We start from the raw sequence: 24243 nt of genomic DNA, 5'->3' as shown, positions 1-24243 counted from the left end.
TATGAACATCATCTGTCTTAACCCATGGCTAATGCTTTATCCTTGTTAATGTTGCATTTCTTTGTGTGGAAGTAACATAAGAGAGTTAACTTTGTACTCACCTCAAGTTTAATAAGTAATAACCCAGAACACATAGACTCACAGAATTTCTTCTCTGTCACGATCAGAAAAACTTTTTAAAAAGCTTTTAAAAACTAGGTAGCAATATGGAATATCTTTTGATATTATTTCAGATTAAAAAGACCCATCACACTTAATTCATAGGTACTATGACTGCAGAAATGTTAAATGTACATAGTTATGTGTGTCTTAATGGAGAAAATAAAAATTGGAAGGAAATTCATTATGAGGATAATTTTAAAAATCTAATTTTCTAATAATGAGATAATAGCATTTCAGTCCTTTCTTAAGATGTGGGCCTTGTTCAGCATAGCTGGGGCTCCCTGTGGCTTTTTCTGCAAGGGCCAAAGACCCTAGATGATTTGTCTCCTAGAGAAAGAACATGGTGCAGAGGAAAGTAGAATGGGACAGGACTCAGAAAGCTCTGATTCTGGCCTTGCCTTCTAGGGAATGCGGTGTAATCTTGGAGAAGAAACTCAATTTCTTTATGTGCCAGGGATTTAGTGATAGCTGTAGCATTGGATCAAATATGAAGGAAACATATACAAAAAGCTCCAGACCCAAGTTGCAGAGTCAAATCCCCATAGGGACCAGGCAACTAATTTAAGGGAATGAAGTGTACTGGGTAATTTTGACATAGATGTTCTTCGCCACGATCACAATTTCTCTTTCCTTTAATTGTATTTTGGAAAAACATGCAACATGAACATGCTGCTGGCTCTCAGTTCAGTGATGGGGGTAAACAGAGAAGGGGGACAGCCTGTGATAACAGAAGACAACATGCCCAGTCTAAGGAGCATCAACTCCATCATTCAAGCCAATTATTGCCACAAGGAAATGTTGGCTTAATGTGGAGAAATTTTCCAATTCCTGTTTAAGAAGAGAAGCCAGAGATCTATAAAATCTCCCAATTTCTAAACACTGAACATTTAAAATGAACAAGAAGTGTATATGCCCAACAGAACATATGTGGACTGAATATAAGACCAAGGGCTGCCATTTGAGAGCTCTTCAGGATTTGCACAGTCTTTTCTCTTTCACACCCCAGAGCCCCCTCCCATCTATCCCCCAAAAGAGATCACTTGCAACTTGAAGAGTAAAAAACAGGTACTTACTATGGAGCTGCTGAAGGCCACGGGAGGCTGTGAACTTTCACAGCGCCCCACAGACCTTTGTCTAGAGTGGCCCTGGATGGGTACGTGGGCACTGTGGCACCTCCTCAGAGGCTGGGCCCATCCTTGGCCCCTCCGTGTTGCTGGGCCCTGAGCCCATTGGGCTGGGAAGGACAGGCACTGGTATTGGGTCCACTCTTCACTGTCTGAGTCAAGCTCCCTTGGGGTCTCCAGTCGCTTGGCTGCAAGAAAGGAGTCCTGTTATTGCACTAGTCATACCTTGGCCAAGTCACGGTCTTGGGGATACCAGACTTTGGAGATAGAGGAAAGAACACAAGGTAAGAGCACTTTGCTGCTCTGGAACATGGGCAACTGGGCTACCTTGACTGGAGAAAGAGGGGTACAACTAAGTTGCACAGATTCAAATCCAGTCCTACTCCTTCCTAGCTATGTGACTGAGCTTTGCTAAATCTGTGCTCCTATTTCCTCCATTAGGGATTAAAAAGAAATACTTAACTCATAGGGTTGTTTGGAAGACTTAATAAAATAGTATGTCAAAGTGATTGATACACTCTAAGTACTGGTCATGGTAGTTGTTATTATTAAAAAGATATCAGAAGCTCCCATGTAAATGGTTATCACATGGCAAAGGTGATTGAGCCACCTATAATATCTCCCCCTTTCTTCTCCATTCCTCCCACTCAAAAGAATGGGTGCTGCTCTTTTGAGTGTCTTCCTTTAGTTAGAAAGTATGTGTGGTATGTTTGTGGTGGTGATCGTGGAGAGCTGCTTAGGCAATCAGATCAGCTTTACAGGTCACTTTCAGTCCATGTGTGATGACCATCCTGGCATTCTTCAGTTATACCTCCTAAGTCAAAGTTCTGCTTCAGTAAAATTCCAAAAGATCAGTTAACATGGAAGGCTTTTCCTGGATGTATTGAATCTGATCATGCATCCATACTGAGGCCCGTCCTGACATGTCAGGTAAAGTGACCCCCAAAATTCTTAAATCTTGGTTATATACCTGGTACATAATTGGACACGTCCCCAGTCCATTTCTGGCAGATAAAAATCCTGTGTGTAATGGCAGCAAAGACTGACTGGAGGGTTTCCACACAGGAGGTCACTGATAGCCTTTGTGAGCAAGGGAAGTTCACAGGTGATAAGAACACAACACAATTGATCTAGGAAAAGGAAGCCCACGGGGATAGAGGAAGCAATCTGCCACAGAGCCAGGAAACCTCAGTGGGGAGCCAGGAAAATGTCTTTCATTACCACTCTTTTAGGATAGCAGGGTGATTCATTTAGAAAGAGTGGTGAGGGCCCCTGGGAACTCTCGTACCATTTTCTTGGTGAGAATACTCGCTGCCCATGATAGTGCAACGCCGGAAGACCATCTTGTTCTCAGTCAGTGTCCCCGTCTTGTCAGAGAAGACATACTGGATCTGGCCCAAGTCCTCAGTGATGTTGAGGGCTCGACACTGAATGGACAAATCAGTCTCTTCATCATACAGGTCAAGGTCATTGTGCAGGAAGAAGACTTGCCCGAGCTTCACCAGCTCAATGGATACATACAGGGAGACTGGGATCAGCACCTGTGAGGAGATTGGGTCCCACAGTGTCAGAGACCAGGCCAGTTCCCTGTCTCAGAACTCTCACTAGTAGGCAGCAAAGGCATTTAATGGAAAACTGAGGTCAGCTCACACGATGGACTTTCTCTGAGAAACTAAGGGTCAATGACTTCATTCTTCCCTTGTAATTCTTAGGAACATCTGGAAAACCGGTGCCAGGGAGGTCTGGTATGGGTACGCTTTCACTATTTGTTGTTTAATGACTGAGTGGTTAGGGGGAGAGGAGCTCTAGTGCCTCCGTCCAGAGTTTCCTGATGCCCTTCAGATCTCTATGCCACCAAGGGTGTTGCTCACTCTTATATGTATTCAGATCCATTGTTGATTGCTGTTCTGGATTCAATACCTAACGTCTTCTGAGTGTTTGCTGCGTGTCAGATCCTGTGCTAGGTCCTGGAGATGGCAGCAAGCAAAACAAAATCCCTGACTTTGAAGACCTCACATTCCAGTAAACAAACAAAGAAATATATATCAGGTAGTGAGAAAGAAAATTCAATAGGGTAGAAGGTGGTGACTGGAAGGGACTCTTTTATAGACCATGACCTTTGAGCAGAGATCTAAAGAAATGAGGGTGTGAAGCAGGAAGTTATCTGTGGGAAGAGGACTGGGGCAAAGAATGGGGTATGAGCGGACTGGGTAATTGAGGAGAAAAAGTAAGCAGGTCTTATATGAATGAGCAGGAGATGGCTAGGAGATGAGGCCGGTGGGGGAAGTCAGGGTTCAGATCATGTAGGGCCTCGTTTGCTGTTATAAGGACTGTGGATTTCTCTTCAAGCAGGTGTGAAACCATTGGAGGATTCTGTGCAGAGGAAGAGTATGGCCCAACTCACATTTAAAAAAGATTACTCTGCTAAATGAATGAATGAACTAATGACTGAAAAAAGTTCACCTGTAAGAGGACAACAAAACACCCTCAAATACTGCAAGAAATGAATGTAAATGGAGCCTCATAAAAACAAAACTGCAAATTCCCTCATCTTTCCATTGATTGTGACTTCTTCCAGAACCTGGAGAATTTACTCATCTTTTTATTCCTTAATGCCCCTTTCTTATAGGTGCTCTATGCTTGTGTGTTTTCTCCTCTATAGGGCCAGCTGTGTTTTTTCCCTCTCAACCTATTAGATGCTAAAACACTAACTTGTGGTTTCTTTCTCCCAATACATAGGGCTTGACAGTTCTCTGTAGTTCTCTGAGATATTTTATCTTCTTCTGCTCCCAGGTCATTAGGATTTTACCTGTTCTATTATATCTGGCAAAGGGGTAGGTGTGCTTAGATTATTACGATAATCTTATGCTTAAATAGAAAAGCCTGGTAAATATTTTCCTCCACTGTTATCTGGGGGGCAAGGTTCCTTCCACAAGGTAGGGCTGGTCTTGACATTAACCCAAATGTGAGTGCTTTCAAAGACTCACAAGAAGGCAATGGCCATTTTCTCATCTTAGTTCAGTCAGTTCTTCTTGGGGACAGCACTATTGTTCTTTATTTCACAAAGTTGTGCAGGTATTGGTCACAGGTCTTGAGCCCCTAGCTAGGGAGGGCTTCCTACCTGGAGCAGGATGATCATTGTAAGGAACATGTAGAAGCCTCCAAGGGCAAGAGGAAGGAAGTTACCCTTGGCATCTGGCACATCAAAGGGAGGGTGTTCTTTGAAGGTCCCATTCCAGAGGCAGTGACCTGAGAGTAGGCAAAATCAGAGATTAAGAAGAATCCTTACTTAATTATACTAGTCTAATTAAGGGCTATTATATCAGCCCCTAATTTATTCCCAGAAGTGAGTTGCTTTGAAAGAACCCATCTTTATTCTATACAGACTAATTCTGTGTGTATGTATTCATCTAAAGTGGTCCTTCTCATACCCTACACTTCCATCTCTTGAAGGCATTAAAGTCTGTCCTACCGGGAGGAGACTAGCATGTGGATTACTTATATTTTGATGAAGTCCTGTTATATAGGGATTGGAAAGAGAAAAGGGAACACAAGTTCTTTTCAGTTGTATAGTAGACAGTTCATAGCTGGGGATCTTGATAGACCCATAAGCTAGCCCCTCTTCCTTCCCCATGCATATACCCATCCATTCATCTACCCATCCACATTTTCACAATTCATCTATTCATCCGTCCATCCACAGTTCATCTTTCCACACTCCATCCACCCATATCTCTGTTCACCCACTCTTCCCTGCTTCCCTCCCTTCCTCCCTCTATTCAACATCTATTAATTCAGGAAGGAATTGGTCTCAGCTCTTGTCTTTGAGGAGGTCTAATAATTCAGAGACCAGATGTAAAGGGACAAATCCCACAGAGTGTTAAGAGGTACTATGCAGAGTGTGAAATGTTATGAGAACTCATAGTAACATATCTGAATGCAGACTGAACCCCATTTCCTTGTCCACAGAAGGGGACAACCACATTCATCACTTGAGGATTAATAGGAGGAAGTGCTACAGAGTTTTCTGAATCTCAGTTTTCTCATCTATCAATTAGTAGTAATACCTCTTCTGTAGGGTTACTGTGAAAATAGAATGACCAAATGTGTATAATGCTCTCAGCCCTAGGGTAGGAACTACAGGGAATAAAAAATCCCAGGGGATACTGCCCTGTCCCCTGTGCTTCTTTTCCCAGGATGTTGGGCCCAACACCATGATATACTGTAGAAGAAAGGAGACTTACAGCCATGAGGTTATTTTAAGGTAATATTATAGAATGAATAACTCTGGCCCTCAAGGGAGCCAGGGAAGTCTACATGGAGCAGGAACCCTTGGGGAGTCCTGGAGACCAGGAGCGTGTCAGTGATCAGAAAGGCCTGGGGAGGACATTTGGGCAAAGGAAAAAGAAACATCATCTTTGCACAGTCCAAGCAAGCATGTGATAGAGAACTCTTGAATGACACACACTTGAGAGCTTTTACAGCAGGGGCTGGGCTTTAATTAGGCACCACCAGAGGTCTGTCACTGTGTATGAGTAGTGATTCTCAGACAGCATACAATTCTGCCCCTCCCTGTTACTTTCTCAATTTATTTATTATTTTGGGCAATCTGACAAGCAGATTCTGGTTTGCCGATACCTTATCTCCCTGTGTGACCTTTTAATCATTAACTTCCTTTCTCTGGAGACACAGTGAGATGATCTCGAACATCCTTTCCAGCTCTGACATCCCCTGAAAAATCTGTTCTGAAGCAGAGGCAACAGTTCCTGTAGTGTCTCTGAGGGCATGAGGGTGGCGTCACCCGGATGGTGTTGTCCCCCCACTTTGCTGGCCCTCTGGGTGTTCTCTTGCTAGCTGTGGGCCACCCTCACCTGGAGTGCCATTGGACATATCTGGGAAGCATAGTTAAAAACCCGGCTACTCACAAGACTAAATCCCATCGTCCTCACTCTGGTGGCACACAAAATCTCCCTAGGCCCTAGGAGGTCTTATCTTTTCAGACACAATCTTCCAAGAACAGTGATGAGCATAATTTCTGACCAAGGCAAGTAAAGAGCACACACCATTGCTGCCCACTGGTATGGGGTCAGCAGGGGGTTCTGGACTTAGCACATGAATTTCTCCTCTTCATCGTCCCTGGTTCTTTTTTGGGGTCTCCTTTAGGATCTTGAGGACCATCCTTAGAGAGAGTGGATAAGAGCAAATATCCCTTTTTGCTTATACTCTGAGAATCAACTTAAATGGCTCAGATTATTCATGTCTGTACCTCCCGCAGCTTTCCACACTCCGCAGTTACAGAACGTGGCCACAGCCTGGCTCTAATTAGGTCTCCATGCTTGGCTTTACTCTTGCCACACCAAAGAGCCAAATGCCCCTTTGCATAAAATGATTCTCCTTCCTACTTCTGTGCTTTACTTGTGCTGTGCCCGAGGCTAAGAGTGACTTCTTTCTTTTCACAGCCTGCCCATCCTGCCTCTGCCATCTACCTCCTGTGGTAATGACGACTGCATTCAGGGATCAGCTCCATCCATCTCTTCAAGGAAGAATTCCTCCCCTGATGCTCTCATATTACCAATAGTAGAGTGAATAATGGCTGCCTCTAATGTCCATGTCCTAATTCCCTGGCCCATCAATATGCTCTCTAACTTACATGGCAAAAAGACCTTTGAGAATGTGATTTAAGTTAAGGGTCTTGAGATGGGGAAGAGTATCGTTGATTATCCTGGTGGTCCCAATGATGTAGTTATAAATGTCCTTATAAAGAAGAGGCATAAGGAGATGCTATTACAGAAAAAGGCAAAGGGAGATACTACTACAGAAAAAGAAAACGGAAGCATAGGGAAATACTACTACAGAAAAAGGAGAAGGAAGTATGAGGAGAGATTGGAGTAATGCACTTTGAAGAAAGAGGAGGAGTCACTAGAAGCTCAGAAGGACAAGGGATAGAGTCTCCCCTCAAAGCCTCCAGAAGAAATGAGCCCTACTGACCCTTGAACTAACCTAGTGGAATTAATTTTGGATCTTTCACCTCTAGCTTTGTAACACAATAAATGAGTATTGTTTTAAGCTGCTAAATTTGTGCTGTCTTTTTATAGCAACAATGGAAAACCAAGACAGTGCTTGCATGCAGTCTTTATTGTGTAGGACATATTTTACCAATTCTGTTCATGTGTTGGACTCCCTCCTGCTAAACTGTGAGCTCATTAAGGACCAGTCCTCAGACTGATGCATCTTTTTATTTTCTTATGCTAAGAGAGTGCCTGGTTTCAGTATTTCTTGGAGAAATAAATGATAGATGGTATTCCTAATATTTAGAGTGCATAATACTTTCAGCAGATTTTCATAAGCATTTTTTAAAAAAGTAATCTCCACCCCCAGCGTGGGCCTAGAACTCTGGATCCTGAGCTCAAGAGTTGCACGCTCTACCAACTGAGGCAGTCAGGTGCCCCATAAGCATTTTTATTTGACTGATATCTTATTAAATTACAGAGTGGGACTTATTTTCATTAACTCTATTTTATAGATGAGGAAGTTGAGATTCAGAGAGCTGAAACAATTTGCCCAAAGAAACAGAAGTTTACTATTGTCTTGTTCTTTCCAGAACATTCCATACCTACAGCTCCAATGAGGCACATGAGGAAGAGGAGCCCAATGCAGAAGAAGATGTCTATGTTCATGCGCCTCTCAATCTTGCTGCGTTTGTACCGTGGGCCACTGTTGTTCAGCATGGCTTTTGTCTCATGGCCTTTGAGAGAAAATGAGGTAATAAGGCTTTAGCATCTGTTTTCCTCTGGCCTGGATCATATCCTTAGCTCTTCTCACGGAAGCTTACAATAGAAGAGAGGCTTCTTCCTCTAACGTAAATCTTTCCTGCCTCAGGGAGATTGCTGAGAACAGCTGTAGAGGCCTCATACAATTTGTCACCATGTGTTTACTGAGAATCACCTCCACACCAGACACTGTGGTGCACACTGATAGAGCTACTAAGCACAGGTTGTACATTGTACAACTCAAGAAACACCCCTCATTTTATAGTTGTTTTAGATTTGTAGGTTTACCATGATAAACTTCTGCAAATGACAGTAAACTGACTGGAGGAAAGACTATTTTTTTTTTTTCTAATTTACACAAAGACACTGTTATGGACTAATTGTAGGATACAAGAATGAGGCAGATGACTCACATTTTGGTGAAAATATTTAAGAAAACAAATAAATAATTACAGTTAGTAATAACTCCTATGAAATACACAATGAGCTAAAAAGTAAGAGATGGTGTTAGAGAACATGGTCAGGGATGGCTTCTCAGAGGAGATGACATATAAGGGACATTTGAAGGGAGAGAAAAGAGTTGGGCAAACATGGTTTTGGCCTTGGGAAACAGTGCATACCAAGGCCTTGTGGCAGGACAGTGCCTTAGGCCGGCAGTTTTCATTCTTGCTTCTTCGCCCAAGATGTTGGTGTTGCTTGTGTAAGGGCGGTAGGGGCCAAAGGCCTCTACCCCAGCATTAGCCTTGAGCCGCTCTACACCTATCTTGGAATTCTGCATAAAATTTTGTTCAAAGAGAGGACAACAAAATTTGAAAACTACCAGTCTCAACCAGTTACCCTTGTTCCAGTTGGAGACTGGGGACCAGAGGGTAGAAGAGACCTGCCTAAAGGGAAAGAGCCATAACGTCAGAGCCATACTGAGAACCCAGGATTCTGATTCCTACTCTTTCTCCTACCAATTGTGGTACCCAGGCCACACAGCTAAGAGCTGAGAGCCAAGTTGAGATTTTGTCTTCAGACAGAGCTTTTCCTTTGGGGCTGTTAAACTTAAACACCATGTTATATTCCTCAGCAAATTAAAGAAAAAACAACACATATTTGCTGTGCAAAATTAAAGAAAACCAATATATCCGCTCCAGCAGTGAATGGCTTTAATGCTCTTTAGCTGGTTGCCTTGTGGATTTAAAGTGGCAACAAAACAGTAGGAGTGAGCAAACTCTGGGCTTATTAATCAGACTCAAGTTGCTGTAGTTTTAAGTGGGGTTTCCACAGCAATGAGCACAGGCTGACTGTCCTGATGGTACTGTGGCCTTCCCACCTGCTTCAGGCTCACCTCACATCAGGGACCTAGACCTCCCTCTTTACCCACCTGCTTCCCACCTTCTGAGAGCCCTCTGTTCTTTTGGTAAACAGGCTCCCAGGGAAGGCAGTATGGTGTAATGGTTGGAATGTGGTCTTTAGAGTCAGAGCTTATCTCCGTAGAGACTTGACATTGGGTTATAAGGAATTAATCTCAGGAGACAAATCACCTTGGGTGAATTAATCCCTTTGTACCTCAATTTCTCATCTGCAGAATGAGAGACAATAGTTGTATGTGTGTGTTTGGGCAGGAGAGTGAATTAATATACACAAAATATCTGAATTACTTCCTTATCCACAGTGGGAGCTCAATACATGTTTTTTGTGAGGAGCACACACCTATGTTGGATCTTTTCCTTTGAAAAGATCCACAAAGCTCACTTTGACCTTTTTGAGCCTTTGACTCTGAGGTGCTCCTATTTCGTTCGTCCATATTGTCAGAGGAGAGACTATGACTTTAGACCAGTTGTTCTCAACCAGCAATGATTTTACTCCTCAGGGGACACCTGGCAATGTATTGAGAAATTCTGGCTTGTCACATCTTAATGGCATCTCGAGGCTAGGGATGCTGCTAAACATGAAGAGCTTCCAACCACAAAGAACAATCTAGAACAAAATGTCAATAGTGCCAAGGTTGAGAACCTCTTACTCTAGAGAATTATACTGAAACAATTAGTATCATTTTTGCTCACACTTTTTGAGAGCCTAATATGTGCCAGGCACTGTGTTAAGCCCCTTTCACAGACAATCTCATTTGAACCTGATAACCCTACAAGGTGAGAACTATTAGTATCCCTGTGTTGAAAGCTTAACCAACACACTCAGGAACATGGCAGGCAGCCAGTAGATTTCACCCCCAAGCAGCCTGACTCCTCAGAGTCATAATTCACTCTCTCCCAATCTTCCCCTCATTTACCATGTTCATCACACACGCACAATTTTGCTTTTGATCAGGCAGAGAAGCAAACTCTAAGCCTATTGGGATTTTTTTTGGTGGAGTGGGGATTGCTTCAGAGTTTATCTTTCATAGGTCTACCAGATGGCATTGAACTTCATTGCCAAAGACCCTTGAAAAGATTAACCTGAACTGACAAACAATCCCCCTCCACCAAGTTAGGGAAAGCTAGCTAGACTGGAACATCACTTGTTTAAAAGCCTGTTTTTCTCTGGCAGTTCCAAAAAGTGAATCCTCAGGTAGATTGATGTTTAAATGCTCTGCCCTATCCATCAAATCAAACCAAAGAAAATACCAAACAAGCAAAATATTTCAAGATGTCCTAGTGAGTGGGAGACCCAGGAAAACACAATTTGGGGTCTTCCAGCAAAGGTAGACACTCCAGGGAGACTGAGTTTTCTCTGCAGAGGAAGAGTCTGCAGTTGTTGGTGTAAGAGCTGAAATTTATTGAGCACCAACTGTGTGCTGGGCACTAGCTAAGTGCTGGGTATACAGCAGTCCCAAGACGGCCCTCTCAGACTTCGGGTTCATTGTGAGAAGCGCTGCCGGGTTTTTTTAAAAATTTCCATTGGAAAGCAAGATCAAAGTGGAAAGGAGAAGCTAGAGCACCACGAAACGAATAAATAATACACACGTAACTGCAGAAGGAACAACTAAAACCCCCTGAGTGCTCACTGTGTTAGACGTAATTTGTTTCGTGTATTGACCCTCACGAGTATGCTGTGAGACTGAACCAAAAGTCCTTCCCATTTGCTTAGATGAGGAAACAGAGGCACAGTTTTCACACAAAGGTGGAGTTGTTAAGTTTGGTGAGATTATTATTCCTCAGGCTCAAGAAAGCACTCTTCATCCTGCCTTTGGGTCACAAGACCATGAGAGGTGAATGAGCACGAATCCCTCTTCCTGTTCAGATGAGTGATGTTAGCTTGGCATCTATGTACATCTCCTGTGAACCAAATAACCTGCTGTGATTCTAGTCTCACTTTGCTTAGCTGAGAAATGGGAAGTTGCTTGTACCCCTCAGAACTGTTGTGGCTTCCCACTGACTGCAGGCGGATTTGGAGGAGCTGGAGGAGGGAGGACAAGGGGAAGGACAACATAAGTCAATGACCTGCATAGATGACGATGCCAATAGCCACCTCGGTGTTTCTGATGGTACAGCCTCGAAGCAGAAGACTCTCGCTGCCAAAGCCTGTCCTTGTCTGGTCAGGATGCTCCCTGGGGATGAAGAAATACCAGGAGTGGTTTGGTGGCCTCTTCATGCTATCACTGGTTAGTGTCACAGAATTAGAAGTGGTGAGTGAACACGATCCCTCTCCTCCCTTTTTTTAGAAGAGCAATGGGTATTATTAACTTGGCATCTGGTTTCCAAGTTCAAGTACAACCTTCATTGCTCCTGGGAGGCCTGGTGGGGACTGGACCATTAAAAGGGAATTATCCATCCTTATGGAAAAGCATTGGCTTCAGTTTTCTCACTCAGAATGGTTTAGTGTGGATAGGATATCCCAAAGACCACACAGTGTTCCTTCAAGCAGCCTTCCCATACTCTGTCTCGCCTGGCTATAGGGACCAGACCACCGGGTCTGACTGCAAGTCTGCCAAAGCCACCAGGCAGTGCTGGCCCTCCCACCCTGTCCCCTATGAGTTGGCAAGGGTCCTCTTATATGGAGCTACATCTCTCACTTGCCTCTCTCCTGTACCACCTTCCTCTTGTTCCGTCTCTTGTGAAATAAACAGACCTCACAGGAGGGGAACAGTAGCCCTCTGTGCCACATGGGGGAGGCAGCTCCTGAAAGCCGAGAGGTTTTTCCTTGCTCTAGTCTCAGGGGCATTGCAGTTTTCCACCTCACACTAGAAATTTCTAAAGCCACCCAACACCAGTTATTACCTGGGGTCTGACCTTTATCAACCCTGATGCCCCTCCTTTGGGATCATTTAAATTTAAATATAACTTCCCCAAAGCATTAGGGAGAACAAAAAGAATAATAATCTGAGCCCTTAGGGCCTTTCTCTTTTAGTTCTTCAATACTTCATTTTTCTAAGTCTGGCTATAATTGTTTTCCATTTACTAACTCGGTTAATCATCATGACAACCTTGGAAGATAGGTTACGTTACCATACCCACTTTGTAAAAAGGGAAACTGAGGCAAGTTTGTAGAGCTAGTAAATGGCAGAATGGAGATTCAAGTCCACAAAGTCTGTCTCCAGAATGCTGTCCTGCCACTCAATATGCCTTTTAATACCAATTATTCCTTACTGTGGTTATAAACTAAGTTTGCTTATATCATTTTATTTGATTCTTCATACTTCTGGGAAGTTAGAAGGGTGATTATCCTTCTCATGAAAAAGATGAAGCCCAGAGAGGGCGAGAGATTTTTCGAAGGCCGCACACCTGATACGTGGGACATCTTAGGACTCAGGGACCCAGGCCATAGATAGCAGCTGTCATGCTGTTTTCACAACACTAGGATTCCCAGAGTAGTGCCCCATTAACTTGCACTGAATTAGTCCTTTCCGTTTGCAATTCTTTTGACTCTAACATGAGAATGTCTGACAGCTGACTGGGCTGAACTAAATCCACAAACCTCGGGCAGGAGGGATGGCCTCTTTGCGGGGCAGGTGGCAAGTTCACCTGAACAGACGCAGGCAATAAATCCTCCTCTTTGCCAGGAGCTCTGGCCCTTCTCTGCCTGTCTCCATCTGTGCTGTCTATGCATTTTAAAATAATTTGTGTTTAAAAGCCACTGTTTATCTTGTATTGTTCTTATCTTTTCCCCTCGCTCATTGTTCCTCTTGACAACACAGGCCAGAGAAAATGTGGGCGGAGAGAAAGCATAGACATCTGCCTTCCAAGAAGACTACTTAAGCCTCATTCCAGACCCGAATGGTCAAGAAGTCACCTTACCAAGCTGAGCCTCGTTCTGCACAACAATGCAAAACATACTGGGGCTCCAGTGGAAAGACCAGGATTCAAGTCCTGGCATCGTCTGGTACCTGTTGTGCGCCTTTGGGTGTATCTGGAAAGTCTTAGATTATCCCTATCTGGAAAATGAGGATCATAATCGTCACTTCCCTGGGTGGTTGGACAGAGTGAAAGAGATGATGTTCCCTGTAAGTACTCTAGAAACTGTGAAAACACTGTGTGAGGGCTCATATTCTCATCATTTCCATTGCTCTTTTGTGGTCTATCTTTGCATTAAGACCAGTAGTCTGATATGGGTGCAGAATTACCATCAAATTCTCAGGCCAAACTAAAGTTGAGGCGTAAGAATAACACTGATGACAAGAGCGCAGCCGCCATCAACCCTTCACTCTGTGCCAGTTGCTGTGCTGTGGGTTCTGCGTGCGATAAACCACTTAATTCATAGAAAACACAAGTCCCATGATGTAGACCTTGTAATCTGTATCTTACAGATAAGACAACCAACGCCCAGAGAGGTTAATGAATTTACTCAAAGCCACACAGCCTGTAAGTGATAAAACCTGATTTCAAACTCAGGTCTGTCAAACACAGAAGTTCCCGTTCTTACCTGCAATGCAATGCAAGCTCTGTGAGAACACTGACCTCAAATCTTGCCTTTCCTGAATCAGAGTGTGGTCATGATTTTGATGTTATTTCATCACCAGAAGTTTAAAAAAAATTAGTAAATTTAACCCAGCAAAATAATTAAATGCCACTCTGGCCAAAAAAAAAAAAAAAAAAAAAAAGGAAAAGTTTCCCAATGTTGTTAGTTTTCTTTATGGTAAAAATAAAGACACGTCCTCAATCTCTTCAGCCATTTCAAGAAAGGATGTGGTGTTCTAGCTGTAGGGGAAACAGTTACCAGCAGCACAGGGACATTAGAGACTTACATATAACCCTTAAATTTGTTGAGGTGGTTGTTGGGCTTCTCACACACGATGGTGTTGCAGAAATGTTCGGGTTCGAACTGTATGTCCTGTGAGGGAGAGAACAGCAGGAGGGCATTAAATCAGAGGGATCTAGTTTTACTAGGAGAGCTAAGCACTGTTAAAACCATCACAGCTAAGGCAATCCCTGCTTTGTCACATCACGATAGTTGTAGAATGTTAGAAGAAAACTGAAATCCTCAGTGAGAAGGAGGAAGCAGATGCACTGAAAATGCTGGCAAGTTGGAAGCACGGCAGAGGGAGGTCCCTGCCCGTCCCACAATTCTCTGGCAGGCTTGGGTTTGAGTTTCCAGACCAGCGCCATCCAGCAGAACCTGCAGCAATGACGGAAGTGTTCTGAGTCTGTGTGTCCAATATGGAAGCCCCTCATCCCATGCGGCTATTGAAATGTGGACGTATGACCGAGAAACTGATTTTTAGATTTTATTTCACTTTAATTAAATGGCTACCTGTGGCAAGTGGCGACCACATTGGGCAGCACAGACACAATCAAAAAGAGATTATAAATTGCATCACCTAGAAGTAACCAGAATTAATATTCTTGAGTATATAATTACTTGTAGCATTTGAAAAAAATACAATTTTAAAAATATACCAATGCATACATCTATGTATGGGTATACATACATTTGTACATTTCAAAAAAAAATGGTGATGTTCATGTAAATTGGAAATTTTTACATCTTAAATTTTTTACACAACTTTACTAACACCTGCATAGAAACCTGTTGTATGAATGCCACCATATTCACTTCACCATTTCACTATGGCACATTTATATTGTCTCAATTTGTTTTTCTATTATGAACATGCTGTAGAGATTGTAGCTAATAAAACACAATAAACAGCATATACTGTATTCGTTTCTGCCAGCTGTTATGATGAGAACTTTGCATATATTATTTATTTTTAAGCTTACAATGATTCTGTGAAGTAGAAATACCAATTATCTCCTCTTTAGGAATGGAAAAACCATGGCTCAGAAGGGTAGACAGTCTGCCCATGGCTGTCCCAGGACTGGGATTTGAATCCAAGTCTGACTGGAGGACTCCTGTCCTTTACTTGCATAGCACGCTGTCCCCCAGTGAACATTCCCATAGCAAAGTACTCCAGACACATGCTTGCCTTTTTCTCCATGATTTCTCTTTCATTAGGTTATCTAGGTATATAAAATTTTACAATCCAGTGGGGGAGGGCACAACGGGAGGAGGGGAGATCTTGATTTCTACCCGCATGGGCTAATACTCCTTTTACCTCTTGAGTCTCAGTCTCCCATCTGTGGAATGGGGCTAACCCCACCTTCCCTGTCTGTCTCATTTGTGCCCCAGCAGACAGAATAGAATCCACATGGAAAGTTTTAGCAGGCGTAACATGTCACGCAGTAGAAGGAAGGAATGCTAAAGGTGGGGTGAGAAATGGTTTCTTGGGTAGAGGTTATAGCATGGGGACTGAATTTATTGCTGAAAGTTTCAAGGTACAGCTGTTCAAAGGGGCAAATTGATTAGAAGAAATGATAGCATTTTCTGGCTTCGTATAAATATACTGTCCATTGGATCTGTGGGGGCGCCAACATAAATAAACTCTCCACTCACTTGAAATAAATTACCCACCCAGGAGTTTCTAAAAATATGGCCCTTTTCTCTCCAGGTATCGATTCTTTCAGGGACAAACACTTACCGAGTCCTGAGAGGATGACAAATCACGCTGTAATTTGTCAGCTGCTTTCTTGCCCCTGATTAAGCCGTGCGCTTCGCTCCGATCCATGCCGCTCGGCTCATTGCTGGCTTTCTAAATCCAAACTCATTTCAGGTATGAGTGGCAGCGGGTCTCAGAGCTAATGATCCTGCTGCAGTGAGTCCTGGGTGTCTGCTGAATCCTAACCTACCCGGCAGATGCCGGCAATGTGAGGTTGGCCTCCCTTGTCCCTGTGCTGGGGCTTCCCAGGGACCTTCTTCCTCAAGTGTCCCTTGTTCTCGTTTTCTTCTGGGCCCTGGCCTTGGGTCCTCTGTCCATCTCCCTCTTTTTCTGAGGAGGTGACCCTTTCTAGCTACCTGTCCCCTGGGCTCCTTACTTCCCTCCCCAAAATGGGCTGTAAAGAGGGGCATGTGGGTCTTGCCATCTTCAAAGATAAGCTCTGGGGATTGCTTGCTTTGAAGGACTTGCTGTAGTCACTCCGGGGAGCTGCTAGGAGAGTCCAAGGACAGGAGGGCATGGAGGGACCTGCCAAACCCTGCAAGGTCCTTACATTAGCCTCGTTCAGGAGTTTCTGATTCCCTTCTGATTTATTACAGCACAGATTTTCATAACTTGTGGATGAAACCCACCTATCCAACATTTCTTTCTGACTCAGCTCTTTATCGAAGAAAGCCCCACTAATAAGCAAAATGGCCTGGGGAGCCATCAGGGTCCAGGAAAAGATAGCCTTTTCCGGAGAGGAGTGTGTGTGTCTCTGCTGCCCTTCAGGCCAGACCCTCCTCCCTCAAACACTTCCTATACACCAGGCACGTGTCATTAAGTTCTCACAGTGACTGTAGGAGACTTTGACAGATGTGCAAATAGAGACTGAAGCAAAGCAATTGTCTTAGGGTTGGTAAGTAATCTCTGTGACTGTGGTTCACATCTTTGGAATCCAAAGCCAATTATCATCACTGTTGTCTCTGTGGTTATCATCGTGACCATCATCAATACATTTGATCCTCTCTGTCCTGTTTTTATTATTATTGCTTTAACACTTATGAATGCTTGTTATGTGCTAAGAACCAACTAAATATTTTAAACATGCTATTGCCTTTAAATCACGTAATAACTCTATCAGACAGGGACTATTATTGTTATTATTTTTTAAAGATTTTATTTATTTATTTGACAGAGGGCAAGAGAGCACAAGTAGGGGGAGTGGCAGAGGGAGAGGGAGAAGCAGGATCCCAACTGAGCAGGGAGCCCAAAGCGAAGCTCCATCCCAGGACCCTGAGATCATGACCTTAACGGAAGGCAGAGGCTTACCTGACTGAGCCACCCAGGTTCCCCAGGCAGAGACTATTATTATCTCTATTTTACAAGTAAAGGAACTAAGGTTAAGGAGACCCGGTAATTTCCCCAAAGACCTACAGCTAGCAAGGTGAGAAGGCAAGCTTTAACTATGGGGCTTCTGATGCCATACACTTTGCTCTTTTAACGATGGTGTTATTTTGATGCACAAAGGAAAGATTAGTGTTTAAGATCTCCCTTTGGGATGGGGGTGGACGGATGAGGTAACTGAAGGATGGACATTAAGGAGAGCATGTGATGTAATGAGCACTGGATATTATATAAAACTGGTGAGTCACAGACCTGTACCTCTGAAACCAATAATACATTTTATGTGAATTAATTGAATTCAAATAATTTTAAAAATTAAAAAAAAGATCTCCCCTCAGCTCGATTTCCTTTCCTGTGTTTCTTTTCCATTTTCTATAATTGAAGTACCTGATATAATAAATTCAAAAATGTGGAATTAAAAAACAAACCCAAAAAACTGAGTTCATAGATATAGAGAATGGATTGGTGGTTGCTAGAGGTGGGGGTGGGTAAAGAGGGTCAAAAGTACAAGCTTCTAGTTAAAAAATAAGTCAGTCATGCAGTGCAATGTACAGCAAGGTGACTATAGTTAATAATATCGCATTGTATATTTGAAACTTGTTAAGAGAGATCTTAAAAGTTCTCATCACAAGAAAAAAAATTATAACTGTGAGGTGATGGATGTTAACTAGACTTATTGTGATTTCACAATATATACAAATATCAAATCATTGTTTATATACCTAATACTAATATAATAAGTCAATTATATCTTAGTAAAAAAAATAAGCAAGCCCCAGTGCCTGGAAATCATCATTATTATAATCATCATGATCACCTCACCCTTCTTAATGGGAGTCAAACAAGGAAGCAAACAACAAGCAAGCATATTGTCATGCTGACCTTTGATTTGCCTCCATTAAATGCTTTTATTTGACTTTTTCTAAAAGACTGTTACATTTTATAAAGTTGTTTCTTAGAGTCATTGGCTTGGTCTCATCCTTTTTTCTAGTATCTACATAAACATCTAGTTGGTAGGCAGTCAAGGCATTTCTAGACCAGGGTATCTCAACTTTGGCACTACTGACATTTGGGGCTGGTTAATTCTTTGATTTTAGCAGCATTCCTGGCCTTTACCAACCTCATACTAGTAGTACCCTCTCTTTCTGCCAGATATGATGACCAAAAATGTTTACAGACATTTCCTGGGGGTAGAACTGAGAATTGCTCTAGAACCAATTCCAGGCTAAGGAGATATAAAGTTGTCAAGATTGAGAACACACTCTATCCTATCTGTCTATCAGGAGAGGACATGATAGGATGTTTTCCCTCTTTTCTTTTCTTTTCAATTGGAAAAAAAAGGTTAGATTTTATGACTGGGAGTTCCTAATGATTGAATGATGAGAAATCTGTATTTAAAAAAAAAAAGTAGTTAAAGAAATAGATCCCAACATTCCAACATGGGCCAAACTAGTCTCCAATTCATCCATTCATTCATTCACTCACTCATTCATTCATATATTCAAAAATTTAATTGAATTCCTATAAAATATGAGCCACGGGGCAAAGTGAGAGAGAATCAGAAAGAATGGAGAGGTTTTTGACACAAATCAGTTACTGCAGTCATAAAACAACTCAAAGTTCCCAGTTTAGCCCAGGTGCGTCAATGGCAGTATCTGGGAAAGCAGAGGAAAGTGGGCCAAGTGCGAGTGTGGGATGACTCTCTGGGGTTAAGGTATCCACTGACTTATGACCCAGAATCAACGAGCTGCATCCTCCAAGGCCCATCAGGAAGGCCGAGGTTTAACAAAGAGCCTGAAATATGTTCCAGTAACAAGAATGGGCCATTTCCCCTGCACCAGTCTCAAGTTTTACTTTTCTAGGCCTATTTTCCTCTATTCTTCATAAATGAATTTCATGTTGATTCATAAATATGATTACATATGTATGAATGATGTTACCAAATTGTTTGTAGTGGGCAGTTGTTTTCTGGCTACCCGCCTTCCAGTCTACCTCCTTTTCATTAACAGTCCTTTCACTTCCTTACGGGAAACTACCTCTCCTCCGTGGTTTGTAATCTTGATGGGACTCTACGTCAAGATGCCCTGCCCATTAGACTCTCCCACTGTGGGACTTTGACTTGAGGGGAATGACTCAAGGAAGAAAAAACAGTGGAGATCATTAAGTAGTTGCTGCTCCCAATACTTGGCCATTGCACTGAGGCTCCTGGTTCTTGTTTCTGAACCTGGGTTTTCAGCTTTCCTTTGATTCTGTGAGCCACACGGTATGCGAGCCACACGGTATGCTTCTTCCCCTCCATCCTACCTGCCCCTGCATTTTTGCAAGGTTACTATTTTGCTTAAGTTAGTCGGAATCATTTCCGTTTCCTGCAAATAAAGAAGTCTAATCAAAACAGTGGCCTATTCAGTCCCATGGATATATCTTGGCCTTTAAAAAAATTAATGATTTTTATTTATTTGGTAAAATTGCAGTTCACAGAATGCTGTCCCTTATTGACCTGATTTTATCCAATCTTCCCAGCTCTCCTGTGAAGTGCTGAGGACAAGTTAGCCCCATTTTATTGGAGAGAAAATTGAGTGTTGCTTGTATTAAGTAGCTTGTCTAAGAGTACACAGCTCATGAGCATCCAAGTTTGTCTGATTCTAAAGGTTATACATCTTCTTTGCTTGGCATTAGCATTTAATGCTGTCTGCCCAAAGGAAAAACCCTCTTGGCCTTTCCTTTATCCTGCTTTCTTTGTAGGTTTTCCATATTGATAACTCTCTTAAACTTTTATTGCCAGGCCCAATAGGACCCATGTGTCCACCACAGACTGTAGCAATCTGTCTTGCTTGGGACAATTCTTAATATCCATGTAATTCACTTGGAACTTGTAATATCTTATGCTTCTAATTGCTAAATATCAAGCTATTTCTATAAGCCAGCTGGTAGATTACACATTGCAGCTTGTCTATAAATCCCTATATGCAGCAGGATGTTGTCCAGAGACAGCAGAAACGTAAGTCTCATACATGGTTTTCTAATTTCTTTCTTTAGAAAAAAAAAAAGATTTTATTTATTTGAGAAAGAGAGAGAGAGCATGAAAAAGGGGAGGGGCAGAGGGAGAGGGAGAAGAAGACTCCCATTGAGCAAGGAGCCTCATGCAGGGCTCGATCCCAGGACCCTAAGATCATGACCCAAGCTGAAGGCAAATGCTTAACCCACTGAGCCACCCAGGCACCCCAGTTTTCTGATTTCTTTAGGAATTCTTAAGATCAGTAAATTACAAATCCAAATTCATGGTACCTTTTTGGTTTATTTTCTTAAGTAATGGACACTGAAAGGACATTTGCTTTCAGGTCAGAAGGCCTAGGCAGGGCAAGGTTATCAAAGATTTTTGATAGTCATAAAGGGTCTTTAAATTAAAAAAATAGGTGCCCATAGTCTTAAGTTCTTAGAGGAGAGAAATACATTTTACATCACCTTGAAACCCCTCCATAGCTATGAGGAGATATTCAAGAAAGATTCTGTTAACTGGAAATCAGCTAAAGAAATCAGCTAAACTCCTTAAACACAGAATGTACTTATTTATTGAGTTTTCACTTTGAGCCTGTGAAAAAGAAGTATTGAACCAGGGATTGCCAAACTTCTGTGCAGCTCTCATTCTGTTTCTACATGACCCTCAGGCTAGATGACTAGAAAAACCAGCCCATACCAGGGAGAGGATGACAAAGCAGAACTAGCTCATTTGTGGAGTGTTCATGTAGGTGGAGCAAGGTTTCAGGATACACAGACCACACGCCCCAGGTGGCTACCCAGGAGATACACGGCAGGCAACCTTAGGAGGATACTATTTTAAAGTTTTGCTTTTTTTTTTTTTTTAAAGCTTATTAGTTTGGATAATGCTAGAATCAAACGTTCTTCATGCCCTAGCTGCTAAACCAGGTGACCAAGGTTTCCTTCCCAGCATACAAATTAGACAACCCTCTGATTTCTGAGAATTCCATCTGAAAACTAATGACAGTTAACAGCATTCGATAACCTTCCTGCTCCCGGTTGAGTCAGAGTTCTTTTCAATATAATCGGCAACAGAGTGACTGGCAGTTACTTTCCTTTATGACTCTGGGTGAGGAGATGGTCTGCATTATTCAAACACCCTGGGTCTCCCTGCCTGCCCAAGAGATTCCCGCTAAAGCGCACAGATTGGGCTGCAGGGCTGTGGATGGGAGATCCTATCTAAGGATTCCTTACAGTCTTGTGTGGACTTTATTCAAGTGGACAGACATTCTGATTCTTATTCAGGGCTAAGACTAAATTTAATCTTGAAATTGTGCTATGACATTTTCTAACCTCTAAGGCAGGGGTTTGGCATGCCAAGCGAATACTGGAAAAAGAATGACTTCTTCTGTCATTCTTAGAAGGAACCAATTACTAATTATTTGTGGGAGTGTTTGTCAATCATTGTCTTTGTGATTCCCTGTTAGCGTATATAGTCACAGCCTGTTTCTCTCCTGTTTAAACCTGAACCCCTAGTGCACACTACAGCACCTGACACAGAGGACCTAATCCATCAATATTTGGTGAATGAATGAGGGACTACATGACGCCTGAAACATGGCCACCAGATGGGCCGTGGTGCCTTCACAGGTCATTGCACAGACAGACCTTTTCTGCATACCTTTTTCTGGCTATGGATAACTGAGACAAAAGAAAATGACATGAGAGCCAATGTTTTGTACCTTATGTTTCTGGCAAAAGAAGTCACAGAGAAGAGAGTATGAATTCCAACTTGAGAAACTTTTTTTATTCAGTTGCTCACAAAAGATATGATCGTAGTGCATCACCCCAATAAACAACAACAAAATGATCTGGCACAATATCTGGCAATAAAAGGACCTCATCGGATACTGGTTGGAAAAGTGAATTCATTGAATGAACTACGGTGAGGCAGGCACAATGGTTGAGAGTGACAGAAGTGGTCGATGGGAGCACAGAGGAAGGAACGATTTACTCTGGGTACGTTACAGAGGATGCTGTGTAGGCAGAGATAGGGCACATAGGTAAGTTAGATACATAGAGCCCTGATTCACAATATGTATTTAATGGACATTTATTGGTGAGCTGCTCAGAACCCTCCTGCTGCATAGGCTAATCTCCACCATCAAGTCCAAGTAGAGGATGCCAATCTCAGAATCCTTTCCCTCCAGCCAGAGTTAATTGGTTGGTCTAAGGATGGGTGCACAGTATGAGCCAGGCCAATCAGTCCCTGTCTTTGGGATACCTTTCAATTCAGACATCAGAAAAGTTTCCAGTCCTTCTCTGGAGGTGAAGCTGTGAGTGTTAGGTCTATTTGTGAGAGATGAAAGCCAAACATGGCGAGAAACCCAGACAAGAAACGAGGGTTGCACTGATGGATTCTAAATTTCTGGTTGACACTACCCTAAGGCCCAATTCACCTTATTTTCTTTCAGTAAATTCTCTTTCCGTCAAGGCTACTATGAATCAGAATTCAGTCACATGCAACGAAGAGTCTTGCCTAATCCTTATACTAGATTGGTATGGTTTTCCTTTGAGACGTCAAATAGTTCCCACACTGGCCTGAAATATTCCCAATTATCCCTGGTGGTTACGACTGCGAAGGCCACTCTTCAAAGGTAAATATGTTCTCACGGTATATGGAGATAGTGGGGAGGAGGAAAAGTTTAAGCTATCATCTATTAACACTTTGCATGATTATGTCTTTCACATAACGTAGCAGTGCTTCCTCATAAGGCCCTGAAGGGACAAAAATAGAAAAAGACTTTTTAATAGAAGTTTCCAAATACTGCTAAACCCTGGGAAGGGGAGGGGATCTCCCATGTTTGTATTTTGTGTGTGTGTGTGTGTGTGTGTGTTGCTCATGCCCTAGAACAACTCTGGCCAAAAATAGGTCAGAGGGCCATCAAAAATAAAAGTAAGTTTTTTTGTAGGGTTATTTCCTTCCTGGTCTAATTATTATTATTGCAAATAATTACAACCAAAACTTGTATAGTTGCAGTATTTTTATATCTGTGAAAATTGTATTTACTTGAGAAATAAAATATACACCTAAAAGGATCTAAGAATCACTTCAGCAATGGGAAAAATAATCATGTACATCTGAACTGAGTTCCAATTTTGGCATAACACTGCATTCGTGGGGTAATCTTTGATAAGATTTAATTTTTCTGCAATTGTTTCCTCATTTTGAAAATGTTACTAATCCCTTCCTTTTCTACTTTCAAGGATTGTTGTGAGTGTCAAATATCCAGGGGGACTGTGTAGTAAAATAGGCTGTGTAGTACAGTGGCTAAGGACTTTGCCTGATGTGAGAGAAGGGTTTACATATTTCATATTGATGAGGTTGTATAAAGACTTCTAGTCCTGAATTTCAAGCATCAGCATAAATCTTGATTATTTAATCTTTAAAAAGTCCTAGTTATGTCCATTTAAATGGCATGGAAATAATGATCAATCCAATAGCTGTATATACCTCTGACATGTCTTATTGTGATTTCTAAATCCTATTTTACATTGAAAGGGACTCGATCTATTAAGACTACAGGGATCATAAAAAAGAGCTCAGGAGCCAACTCAAAGAAGGTCTCACCAGCTAAAAATGGGGTAATCAATAAAGATAACAACTGCATGGATTTGACACATATCAAATCTGTTTAAATCCATCAGTGCATATTGATACTAAAAAAGACAAACTCACTGGTCACCTTTTGCAAGATGGGAGGGAATCAATTCATGCAAAAGTGACATATACACTCTCAAACACAAACCTAACCTGAATCAGATTTAGGCATGAGCTCTAACTGCTAATTTATAGAAATATAATGAACAGGGAAACATGTTTAAATGACACAGCTGGGAGTCAATGTGA

General features: G+C 42.2%; 1 protein-coding gene across 1 annotated transcript in view; it reads right to left on the bottom strand.

The window, feature by feature from the left end:
* LOC111141299 (ATPase phospholipid transporting 10B (putative)) overlaps positions 1 to 24243 on the bottom strand; it is a 98259-nt gene that overhangs the window by 50429 nt on the left and 23587 nt on the right. Inside the window, exons 4-9 of the mRNA XM_022493759.1 lie at positions 14223 to 14308; positions 11482 to 11588; positions 7900 to 8031; positions 4408 to 4535; positions 2575 to 2827; positions 1236 to 1474 (exon numbers count right to left, since the gene is read on the bottom strand). Coding sequence (XP_022349467.1) covers positions 1236 to 1474; positions 2575 to 2827; positions 4408 to 4535; positions 7900 to 8031; positions 11482 to 11588; positions 14223 to 14308 — 945 coding nt within the window. The remainder of the gene's footprint in view (positions 1 to 1235; positions 1475 to 2574; positions 2828 to 4407; positions 4536 to 7899; positions 8032 to 11481; positions 11589 to 14222; positions 14309 to 24243) is intronic.

The sequence above is a fragment of the Enhydra lutris genome, unplaced genomic scaffold (assembly GCF_002288905.1).
Source record: "Enhydra lutris kenyoni isolate GAN:26980312 unplaced genomic scaffold, ASM228890v2 scaffoldscaffold5, whole genome shotgun sequence".
Taxonomy (NCBI): domain Eukaryota; kingdom Metazoa; phylum Chordata; class Mammalia; order Carnivora; family Mustelidae; genus Enhydra; species Enhydra lutris.
The sequence above is the reverse complement of the archived record's forward strand: the minus strand, read 5'-3'. Positions and strand labels throughout refer to the sequence as shown.